At 35.5% G+C, this 12,163-nt stretch overlaps 2 protein-coding genes across 2 annotated transcripts; both read left to right on the top strand.

Annotated features, from left to right (window-relative positions):
• Positions 1-223: 223 nt before the first annotated feature.
• LOC105251836 (DNA replication factor Cdt1) lies at positions 224-3,212 on the top strand. The gene is given in 6 exon segments (XM_025411489.1): positions 224-1,180; positions 1,250-1,518; positions 1,670-1,993; positions 2,114-2,299; positions 2,769-3,016; positions 3,135-3,212. Coding segments are annotated over 5 exon segments (969 nt in total). The 5' UTR covers positions 224-1,180; positions 1,250-1,385.
• Positions 3,213-3,503: 291 nt separating this feature from the next.
• On the top strand, positions 3,504-4,557 carry LOC109610038 (39S ribosomal protein L33, mitochondrial). The gene is made up of 3 exons (XM_020027710.2): positions 3,504-3,679; positions 4,032-4,135; positions 4,348-4,557. Exons 1-3 carry the CDS (start codon positions 3,639-3,641, stop codon positions 4,398-4,400), a joined length of 198 nt encoding a protein of 65 aa, XP_019883269.1. The 5' UTR covers positions 3,504-3,638; the 3' UTR covers positions 4,401-4,557.
• The last annotated feature ends 7,606 nt before the right edge of the window (positions 4,558-12,163 follow it).

Genomic DNA, 12,163 nt, shown 5'->3' on the forward strand with positions numbered 1-12,163 from the left:
TCGATGTTGGCCAAAAAACATTACAAATACTTTAAGATTTTAAATTTTATAAGATTCCAGTAATTCAGTGTATTGTGGTTTTCAGTTCCATCCTGAAAATTTTTAGATTTTGCTTTTAATCTCGGCTAAACTTAATTCATATAAGTCTCCAAAATTAGTATAGTTAAAAAATAATTAATTTGAAGTTAAAGTTTGTAGTATTTACTTTACTTTCAAGCGTTTGATTGACCAATCAGGGTAAAAAGAGTAAAGATTTCTTTAACCTAATTGGTCAATCGAAGCATATTCAGCGTCTCTGACCGCAGCCTAGAAGTAGTATGTCATGACGTCATCATATTTATGTATACATTTTCGATTCTTTACTGCTATCAGCTGATTCGTGATACGATATTAGCTGATTCATGATACGATATCAGCTGATTCGTGATACGATATCAGCTGATTTGTTCGCGCCAAAGGAATGAAAAAGCGGGTTTTCAGCTTTCACTTCTAGGGTGCAATCATTTCTAGTCCATAATTCACAACATGTCGCAGCTACCGATAACGGCGTATTTTAATACGTGCAAACGACAGATGTATGACAAATTACACGGTAAGTCTAAGCTTTTGCTACTGGAGCGAGATCACTCGAACAGCCCAGCGTTGACACATGCCGACTCGGAGCAAATCGCACCTGATGAGAAGGGTGAGAGAACGAGGCTGTTGATCGTGTTAAAAGATGCCCCCGTGAAAAGCACTCGTGTCAATAAAGCGGTTCGAAATATACAATTTATTTGATTCTTCGACAGCAAACCTCGAGAAAACTTCAAACAGGCTCGGAACGCGAGCTATGCGATCACATGCATTATCCGCTACCGATGGATGGCAGCCGAATATCAGAGATAGTTTGCTGAAGACGAGCAGAGACTCAGAGACCAAGAAAGTGCCCTTTGCAAAAAAATGGATATATTTAGCCCAGAAGAAAAGTTAAACTCCCACAAAGTCTTCCATTGTTCCAAAGGATGATTGAGGAGAAGAATGATAAGGAGGAACAATTGTCCACTTATTCCATTATCATCAGTCCTGATGATGGAGAGACTTGCAAATCACGAACAATTGTTAGAGCTACTACAGAAACAAGACGCTATTAAGGAACCTCAAATACAGAAATTTGAAAAGATGGAACTTAAATTTCTACTAGGTAAGATTTTCCTATATACTTAATAGTTGAGTAGATCTTAATCTTATAATATTCTTTTCATGTGAAAAGTCTACAGAAGGAAAACAAGTCTTCCATTAAGGCTTTGCAAACTCCAATCAAAGATCTTTCGAAAACAGCCGGTCCTCAAAGAAGAATTTTCTTTAAACCTACAAAAATAACATCAAGTCCAGTAAAAAGTAGTCCTATGGTACATCAAAAGTATCTGTCATTAGATCAAAGTGAAAGACTTGCATTGGTGTTACCTTATAACTATAGATTCTTGGCTGAAGTATTCAGATGTATAGAGATGGTAATACTTTATATACATTTCACATCTTGTAACATTCTTATAATTTAAATCTTTTTAAATGCTTTGTATCATTAGCATGATTTATATATATGTTTTACAGATGAAGAATTTGATTTTATTTGTAGGTTTCAGCAATATTGTTTAACAGAATAGAAGATAGATAACAAAATAGAAGATAGATAACTAGTTTAACAGAATGATAACTTTTAATAAATTGAAATCTGCAGTTCTAGAACAGATGCGACGAAATTTCATTCTGGAACATCTGGCCCAAATAAAAACTATTTATCCTGATGCATATACTTATCATCAAGAGAAACTTCAAAAGCGAAATTTTGTTTCTAAACAGAAGAGATATGAATTAGTTCTGACACCAGTAATTGAAAAAAATAATGGAAAAAGTACTCCTGATGCAGATGATATATTGAAGATTGCCTCTGAAGTAGCATTCAGTCCTATGATATTGCTGGAGAGAAGAAGGAAATTTTATAATACCCTATTAGGTACATATATACATATATATATATATATATATATATATATATATATATATATATGCTTTAAATAGATTTATTTATTGGCGCATAATAATTATGTATAATAATTTTTAAATCTTTTTATTATTAAGAGAGTGAAAAATGAACATAAGAAATTTTTATCAAGCTTGGAAAGTCCAAAATTAATGAATATACCGAATGAAAAAATACGCAGGCATCCCGAGTTCGATGTAGAGTCTTGCAAGGAAATTGAACAAGCCAAATTACCTCAACCACCTGTTGTCGAAAAGCCAACTGCTAAATATGTTCTTGGTAAGAATTACGAAATATTTCCATGGAAATAAAAAAAATAGTTGAGAAAATTTATTTTTTGTATTTTAAATATAATATATTCGTGTATATAAGATAAAATTTTTCATAATGTGCATAATGATGTAACATAGTCTTAACATGAAAGACAATAAGTAGGACAAAATATTGCACAAGAGGATTAAAATGCGTTCGCGTATTTGCAAATGTTAACTTTCAAAATCTCGTTGATTAATCAGCATATAATGCAATTGGTATAAAAGTTGCTTACATGTAATACTTGCAGTTATATTATGCATCTTTGCATTATGAGCTATCAATCTTCAATCAATAAATTAACTTTAGAAAATGGTTTTAAAATATCACTTAATAGGAATCGAATTATTAGTAGAATATGTAAGCTTGCTAGTGCTTGATGAAACAAACTTGTAACATATTAATATTTGTGAATATTCTGTTAATTTTTTTGTAGATAAAGCTAAATCTTTGTTCAATTGTGGTACGCGTATGGAGAAAGCATTACAAAGATTGGCTGAATCAAACTTAACTGCAAGATCCAAATCTTCATCTTCTATGCAAGAGTCTACAACACAAACCAGAGAAGATGGTATTCCAAAGATTAATGTTACCATTATGGATAATTCATTTATGCCATCCACACAAATCAAACATCTGAATACAAAATTATTTAAAGGCATTTCCAAAACTCTACTCGAAAAGGTGAAAATAATCAATAATTCTAAGATAATAGTTGACATTTACTACATATTTATTTTAAACATATGTAGGGTACGGCGTTAGAGCATGACGAACTCCCCGATCAGGATATATATTCCAGACTCCCGAATTAGCGAAGTTTCTTCGCAATATTTTCGTGGCAGAAAAAAAGGAGTCAGCAGCAGTGATACAAAAATGACACTTAAAAAAAAAACATCGCAAGAAATAGAAGAGCATATTCGCAATTATCAGGCATTCTTAATGTTTACTTAGATTTAGACTGTGATAGAAAGATGATTAAATGAATACATCTTATTTATAATATTATCATTATTTTTCTTTTTTTAAAACTTAATTTGTACATTTTCGAATATTGAAAATTATGAATTTTATTATCGACCATGTAAATTTACTTGTTTATTTGTTATCTATAGTAGCACGAAGCAAGTTTCTACTAGTCACGCTAATTCCCGTAAGATGGCAATCGTATATTTACTCAACCTAACCTAACCTAAATTAAAGTATAGTGCACTCGTGTTAGAAGTACGGTTTGTTGAATATTTATTCACGATAGATCAGATAATAGATGATGTTTTAAATCGCGATATCGAAGAAAGTGTCTGTCATGTTCTTAACAAACACGCTATTGAAAAAGCCGAAGGCAAAGTAAGTGAGAAAGTTTCAATTAAATGAACATTAATTTCGAGTTTAGGTTAGGATATTGATGGAAAACGGATATATCTCTAGTCATAGAGAAAAAACGACGAAATATCGCTTTCTATTCATAATCAGAGACGTATGCAAAAAATTGTGCAACTTTTTATAAAATCAGAAATTAATTCAATATATTGTATGTATAAATGGAGTATTTTTTTTCTTTGTGAAGAAATGGGATCACATATAATTATCAATCGAAAGATGTCTATTTTGATTTCTCGTCAAAGACACTTGTGTCTATATAACAGTGTATAATCGAAATGCCTTGCATATATAAATGCCTTGTTTTGTTTCATTGCAGATTTATTTTAGTCCTTACACAAAGTATTGTAAGCGGTCATCAGTTAGTGCGTATGCGAGAGAGACTGGCTGACAAATTAGAATTTATACGCTTTGATCCTCTTGGTAAGTAGCTATTTATACATTACCTTTTTAGACAATATTTTATTTCTTTAGATAATTTCCTATAGAATATAGAATGTTAGGATATATATATAGAACATTTTTATTTGATTTTTAAAATTATAATTTCTCCAATTAAGATTAAAGCATAATACGTTAATTAATAGAAAATATTAATATCGAAATTATGCTAACATTGCAATGTTCCTTTACAGTCCAAAGTGCTGCATTATACAGAGAAAAGAAGAAAATACGTAGTATAAGATAAGATAGTGCATATGATATTTTATTGCAAAATTTCCATCAACAATAATATGCAATGAAAAATATTTATTGTGTATCAATATAGTTATCTTCAGAGAAATACAATTTATATTTATTATAAATTAAATCATGATTATTAAACGACACGGTATAATATGTTTATGTGTATTTACTGTTTATGGATTTTTGCTTCATAAACATTTAAATACTATACTTTAAATATGAACTTTTGATGTTATATAAATATCATGAGAGAAATAAAAAATGATACACACATATACATATATATATGTGTGTATATATAAATGATTATTTCTGACAATATTAATTAATTATATTACGAAATTTTCCTCACATGTATCTGATTATATTGCGCAACAATATTGCAATTTCCTTCCTTTTTATTTACAATTATTTATCGATATGTTCAGTGATACATTTCAACGTTATAAAATTTCGGTCATGGGAATAAAGAACAAGCTGCATCTCGATTCCACTTTACGTATTATTACCGAAAGTTGTTAAGTAAAGCATACAGTCAGTAAACGCTTTGCCTAAGTTTCATGCCGGTCGGAAAGACCGAAAGAGAGACCAGCCAAGAGTCTCGACATCGAGATTGGGGGTAGATTTCCTTTGATCCTTAACAAGGAACACAAAGTTGTATTATTTCCACCTGGGTTTCAAACGGTTCGGAATCCGCCAGGCGTGAAACGCGATCCGCCTCCCCCCTTTCTCTTTCTCTCTCTTTCTCTCGCGCCCGTTTCATTTCTCCATTCCTATCATGGTCCTGGAGACTACTCCTTTTCTCCCTTTCCATCCCCCTGTCTTTTCGCTCCTCCGTATCTTCTCGCTCCTTTCCGATTGCGAGAGACGACGTCGCGCAGTTTACTGATGTTGCAAATTCAATTTCTCCTCTCGCCTGCGGACCATTGTCCAGAGGAAAGGGGGAGAAAAACCGCAGAAGGGGTTGCGTCCCGGAGAAGGAAGCGTCTCTCTATCTCTCGCGATTGTGCGCGTGACAGCTCGTGAGATTCAGAATCTTTCCTGCTTTTTTTCTCTCTTTATCTCCCTCTTCGAAGAAAAGGCTTCCCGACTTCCTCCTCGATGCACGCACGCGAGCCTGTAATTGCGAGATATAAATTTTCGCAGCTTCTGTATCGCGTCACTATTGTTCAAGATCTGTCAAAGCGTATTTAAAGAATCAGACCACAAATCATATATTATCGTAAAAGAATCATAAGTCTATCGGGTTATTCATCGAGGGTTCTCCATTTACGTAAAATTTTCGTTTCACAAATGAAACAGCCCAGAGCAAGAAGCGAAAAAAGGGGGAGAGGGGTAAAAAAAATGTGCAGAAAGCGACTGCAGAGAAGCCACGAAGAGAAAGAGAGAGAAAATAAACAGTAAGCAAAAGGAGATCCCGGGCGGGAGCGAGTTTTTCGCGGGGTGAGTTTCAGTTGCCTCGCATTCGAGGGCGTGTTTTTTTCTTCACGTCCGCGCGAGTTATTCTCCGCATTAATAGTGTACGCGAGCCCGCTAAAGTGGCTTGCTAATTAACTGCGTTATTTTTTTACAATTCTCCGTTCGTCGTTTGCTTCCCGCCCCCTTCTCTCCCTCTCATCCCCCTCACCTCTTAGCGGCGCCCGGATGAGGTTCAATATTTTTTTTCGCGGGCGCCGCGCGCGGAAGAGACTTCCGCATTTTATGTAAAAGCCTCTCGGCCTTCATATGTACACGCGAAGAGAAAAAGACGCACGAAAAGTCGAGATAATAAAGAGAAGAAAAAGAGTGAAAGAGAGTAAGAATTCGAGCTTCTTTTGAATCGCGTCAGGTGCGTCAGAATCAACTTGAATTCACGATATAATTTCCCGGTAATGTACTTTGACTTCTCAAGGATAAAGCAGACGTTGCAAACTGTTTCAATCATGTCTATCGTATTGACGAATAAAAGAAATTCAAGAAAATTCAGGAGGGGCACTTTGATTCGAACGCGAGCGAATCGTAATCGATCGAACACATCTGGAGACACGCGAGAATCGACGACATAAACTCTTAAACCATAATATCGTCGTGTCGAAGTCCGCGTGCGAAATCGTTTGCGGGCGACAGTGTGTGAGAGACGTATGATATGATATGGTATAGAGGTATCTCTCTGTGCCAAGAGAGAGAGGAGGGGAAAGAGAAGGAGGGAGGGAGGGGGTGCAAACGCGGCGCGGCACCCTTCTTTTCTCCGCCACGAAAAGGCACTTGAAATAAATTGAAAATGGCTGGTATCGCTCTGCCCCCTCTCTCCCCCCCTTCTTCCTCCCCCATCGGATAAGTGATACCTACATCATCTACACGCACATCAACCGCTATTTCTCAATCTCTCTCTCTCTCTCTCTCTCTCTCTCGCTATCTATCCTCCTCCCTCTCCGCTTTCCTTCATGAATTCGAAACGCGACGTTCGAGTCGGTATCGGGATCCAGTCGAATCGCTTCAATTAATTCAATCGAGGATAGACGGGAGAGGGTCGAGAGGAAAGGAACAAATAGCGCGTGTTGCGCCTCGGAAAAGTGTATGCGCGAGCATTGAAAGCTTGTTAATTGCGATAGCTGACGCAAGTCTCGCTGTTTCATAAAAAACACCCTAGAAAATCCGATATATTTGTGCCCTTATATAATAAAATATTTCATACTCTTGATACATAATTTTTGATAATTGTCAAGTACATTTATAATTATCAATTACATTTTGGATATTTAAAATGTTTTCATCTTTTCGAAGGAGAGTAAAGATCTCAATTTTTGACATTTCCAATTCTTTATCTTCCAGATTTTTACATTTTTTCTCTATGGTGGAATTTTAATTTTTTTAAAGCGTCCAAAGCTCGCTCTCTCTTCTCTTCAGAGAAAGATTAAAAATTCTACCTCTATCGTCATGAGAAATAGTGTCGCGAGTCGAATAATTCGTCGAATTTTCCGCGCGTTAATGTGGAGATGCATAAACGAGTCTCGCAGTTTCATAAAAAACACTCCAGAAAATCCGATGTAATTGTGCCCTTTTATAATAAAATGTTTCATATTCTTGATACTTAATTTTTAATAATTGTCCGACACCAATTACATTTAAAACGTTTTCATTTTTCCGAAGGAGAGCAAAGATCTCAATTTTTGACATTTTCAATCTTTATCTTCCAAATTTTTTTCTCTAGTGGAATTTTAATTTTTTTTAAAGCATCCAAAGCTCTCTCTTCTCTTTAAAGAAAAATTAAAAATTCTCTATCATCATGAGAAATAGTGTCGTGAATCGGATAATTCGTCGGATTTTCCGCGCGTTAATACGGAGATGCATTAAACGAGTCTCGCAGTTTCATAAAAAACACCCCAGAAAATCCGATATATTTATGCCCTTTTGTAATAAAATGTTTCATATTCTTGACATTTAATTTTTGATAATTTTCAGGCACCAATTACAATTTTACATTTAAAACTTTTCCGTCTTTCCGAAGGAAAGCAAAGATCTCAATTTTTGACATTTCCAATCTTTACCTTCGAAATTTTTACATTTTTCTCTCTATAGTGAAATTTTAATTTTTTTAAAGCATCCAAAGTTTCCAAAGTTCGCTCTCTCTTCTCTTCAGAGAAAGATTAAAAATGTTACCTCTATCGTAATAAGAAATAGTGTCGCGAGTCGGATAATTTGTCGGATTTTCCACGCGTTAATACGGAGACGCATAAATGAGTCTCAGTTTTATAAAAAAAAACCTTAGAAAATCCGATATATTTGTGCCCTTATATAATAAAATGTTTCAGATTCTTGATTATTTAATTTCTGATAATTGTCTGGCCACCAATTACAATTTTACATTTAAAACATTTTCATTTTTCCGAAGGAGAGCAAAGATTTCAATTTTTGACATTTCTTTACCTTCCAAATTTTTACATTTTTCTCTCTAGTGGAATTTTAATTTTTTTTAAAAAGCATCCAAAGCTCGCTCTCTCTTCTCTTTAGAGAAAAATTAAAAATTTTCTATCGTCATGAGAAATAGTGTCGCGAGTCGGATAATTCGTCGGATTTTCTGCGCATTAATGCGGAGACGCATAAACGAGGGCGCGGCATGAAACACACACGTGCATGTGCACGCACACACGCATACACGCACAGTAACTTCAGCGACGGGCCAAACACATACGTACGCGCGCTCACGTAGCAGTAAGCAAAGGCACACACGAGCGACAAGGTGTATTGAATCGACGAGTATCATGCAGCTGACAGCTAGAGCTAATTGAATCTTGACTCTATCTATCTGTCGACCGAGGTTGAGACTCGCCACCGACGCTGCCACGAATTGCATTTCCCGTTCGGCGGTATCGCTCTCGCGCCCCCGAAGAATTCTATCCTCCCCATCACTGCTTTTTTTTTTTTTTTTTTTTTTTTTTTTTTTTTTTTTTTTTTTTTTTTTTTTTTTTTTTTTTTTTTTTTTTTTTTTTTTTTTTTTTTTTTTTTTTTTTTTTTTTTTTTTCCTTTTTCTTTTTCCTTTTCCCCTCCCCTCCCCCTTCCCCCCCTCCCCCTTCCCCCCCTCTCCCCCTCCTTCCCCCCTGCGACGTTTTATCGCTTCCATCATCCTTCCTAATGTCTTCCTTCTTCTTCCTTCTCTTCATTTTTCTTTTTTTTTTTTTTTTTTTTTTTTTTTTTTTTTTTTTTTTTTTTTTTTTTTTATAATGTTTTGGATCGTTTTTAATTTTCATGTGTATTGCATATATAAGTCGTTAATATTTTTTTTTTTTTTTTTTTTTTTTTTTTTTTTTTTTTTTAAATGTATCTCGGTTTCTTAAATCACCTCTTTTCCTATCTATTTTCGTGTCTTTATATGAACATACATATTACGATTAATCCTCTTATCGAATATAAATTTCAGAGAAGCGATTTTTATAATCGCATGCGATTGAATTTTGTCGAATATTTTTTCGTAATTTTATTTTCGAGCGTCAGCTTCGAATTTATATCAAATAATATCACATCTGAGGCGACAATCGTATAAATTATAAAGGAATTTTTTTGCTGTATAATTTCTTCTCCCGACTAATCCTTTCTTAATCTTGATCGAATACCAAGTTTTTTCACAATCTTGTAACGTAATCTAAATATAATCTCTTTTTCTCTTTAATTAACGGTCAAAATGTTCAAGTCTTAAAACATCGATTACAAGTCCAATTTTCGATAATAATTTTCAATAATACGTATACTTCTAGAAGTTTAATAGCCTCGGGTTATTGCCGCCTCGATATTGACGTTGGAGGAAAAATCTGCTCCATAGCAGTTAGCGGAATCCACGGATGGATTCTATGTCGTGGCATCACAGGTGGGTACCACTTATTTTCGAAAATAAAGAAAGACCAGATAAGTTCTCGATAACCATTAAACGCGCGCGAACTCACCACCTTGTTAACGGTGTCGCAAGAAAAGGAACTCGGCACGCGGCCCCGACCTCAGGATCTCTCGCAAAGGGGCTACAAAATACGGGCGAGATCCTGGCCGGAACTTGGCACGAACGTTTCCACGTCCGTGTGAGATCATGTCCGCCCACGAGCGCACATACGTCAGTGAAACGTGGAGAATAGGGGGTGGATGAGGGTGAGAGCAAGAGGGAAAGATTGACGGGAGAGAGGAGGAGGTTGGGAAGGGAGGGGGAGCGAGAGAGGGCCGATAAAGAGAGAGAGAGAATCCAATATAACTGCACACACGTTTATAGGGTCGATGGGAATATATTGGAGCGGATATTGAAATACTTGTTGGTAGTTTGAGTTGGAAGGCGAGAGATGCCTTTCTCGATGCCATCTTGATTGCGCAATCGAGGCACCGATGCGGCCCCCGCTACAGAATTTGACGATAAAGATCGCGCTCGGATTATAGGAGGCCGCGGAGGTCGTTTCCTCCCCCTCTCCTCTCCTCCTTCTCCTCCTCCTCCCTCTTCCTCCCGCGAACCGATAATGGCGACTGCTCAACTATACCCGTTTCGCGACCTCGTTCTACCATCGTCTTTGAAACGTCGTTGCGCGATTTTCATGCTGGGATCATTAATAGAAATAAAGAGAAGGAAATGTGTGATTTCGATTGTTAAATTCAAACTTTTCAAGAGCTCGGGGAAGAAGTGTCCCTTCAATCGTCGAACTGATTGAGTTGTTAATTGCAGAGGAAAAAGAAAAGATGAAATTTTAATTCTCTTCAAAAAGAAAATTTCTTTCTTTTTTTCTCTGCTGTTAAAAATTTTATTTTATTCTTATGAACATAATTAATTTAGTCTTTCAGAAAGATAGATTTTTAATTAAGAATTAGGAGGCAAATTTTAAAAAAATGAAAGTAATACATGAAATTAATGTCTAAAGGTGGACTTAAAAAAAGATAATCAATTAATATTTATATTAATATTTAATTTTAATTAATATTTATGGAAACGATTTATGTATAAAATATTAATAACGGCCGAGTGACATCGATAGGACACAATGATCTCGGCAGATAAGCAACCATAAGTGATTATGCAGTATATATCGAGAGATCTGGCGAGCGTACAAGATATGAAATAATTTAGTGAAGCGCGAATCCCGGGCACACACCTGGGCACACATTAAAAACCGTAGAGGGCCAGCTAAAACCGTATCCCCGCTCGCGTCTCCCCTTCTCCCTCCTTTTTCGCTCGTTCCTTTGTTGCTCAACAATCGGCATATTAGTATAATATGCCGAGAAACGATTATACATCGCGGTGCATCGCGTCGTCAAAGGGGTCTTTCTCTCTAAGTACAACAAGCTTAATTGGCCGGCCCGAATTAGGGAAATGATACCAACGCGACTGGTTTTTCAAGAGAGACGCTTCCATTTGTACACGTATCTACGGTTGATCTTTCCGCACCGATCCCGCAGGACACATTGTTCGGCCGAAAGGAATGAGTTTAGATCGAATGATTGTAAGTCGTCCCCTGAGATCGCCCATTGAGACCATCTCTCAGCTACCTGGCTCGACGAGTCTCTCGATGATTCGAAATTAATCACCGAATCAACTTTGCTTTCGTGACGAGAGAGAGACCTTGCCATTGCTAAAGTTTCCTTCGCAAAGCGATAATTGGATGCTACGTATTTTTAGAATAATATCTTAATGTTTATTTTCCTTTATATAATTAACTTTTTAATTAAAATCTTTCTAAAGCAAGGTCTTTGAAATTAATTAAAGGATAGAGGTTTATCATCTAGTCGCATTTCTACAGCGCAAGTATTAAGCAACTCTTTAATTAATTCCGTATGATTTTCGTGAGAAAAGTTATTCAGAAATATTCCTATCCTTTTATTCTTATTTTCTTGTCTACAAAAAGAGAATTTGGAAGGAAAATTATTTCTAAAGGAAACAAATTAAATTTACAATATATACTTCTGGACAAAATTAACGCATAACTTTTTTTTCACTTTTTCTTTAAAAGCTGATATTTAAATTTTAACGAAAAAATTTAAAGAAAAAGTGAAAAAAAATTACACGTGAATTTTTTTTGTCCAGGAGTATATATATATATATATATATATATATATATATATATATATTTAAATTTATCGTTGCAGCTGATTCGACGTCTATCAAGAAGAGGACGACTATTTTAATCGCGTCGCGAAAGATTGACATGAGTAGCCCGAGGAAAGAGGGCGGCTTGTCATCCCCCGCGTCCCTTCAAATAATAACGCGAGGACAATGGCTATAGTTTGGAAATTCGCGGACAAAGTAAATATAAGCAAATGGCT

This window comes from Camponotus floridanus, unplaced genomic scaffold, assembly GCF_003227725.1.
Source record: "Camponotus floridanus strain SB8 unplaced genomic scaffold, Cflo_v7.5 scaffold4, whole genome shotgun sequence".
Lineage (NCBI taxonomy): Eukaryota > Metazoa > Arthropoda > Insecta > Hymenoptera > Formicidae > Camponotus > Camponotus floridanus.

Excerpts from the sequence above, each read along its gene's own strand:
- LOC109610038 (XM_020027710.2), top strand. The coding sequence starts at position 3,639 with ATGTTCTTAACAAACACGCTATTGAAAAAGCCGAAGGCAAA. Across the intron at positions 3,680-4,031 it reads TTGAAAAAGCCGAAGGCAAA|ATTTATTTTAGTCCTTACAC; the intron begins GTAAGTGAGAAA and ends GTTTCATTGCAG. Across the intron at positions 4,136-4,347 it reads TATACGCTTTGATCCTCTTG|TCCAAAGTGCTGCATTATAC; the intron begins GTAAGTAGCTAT and ends GTTCCTTTACAG.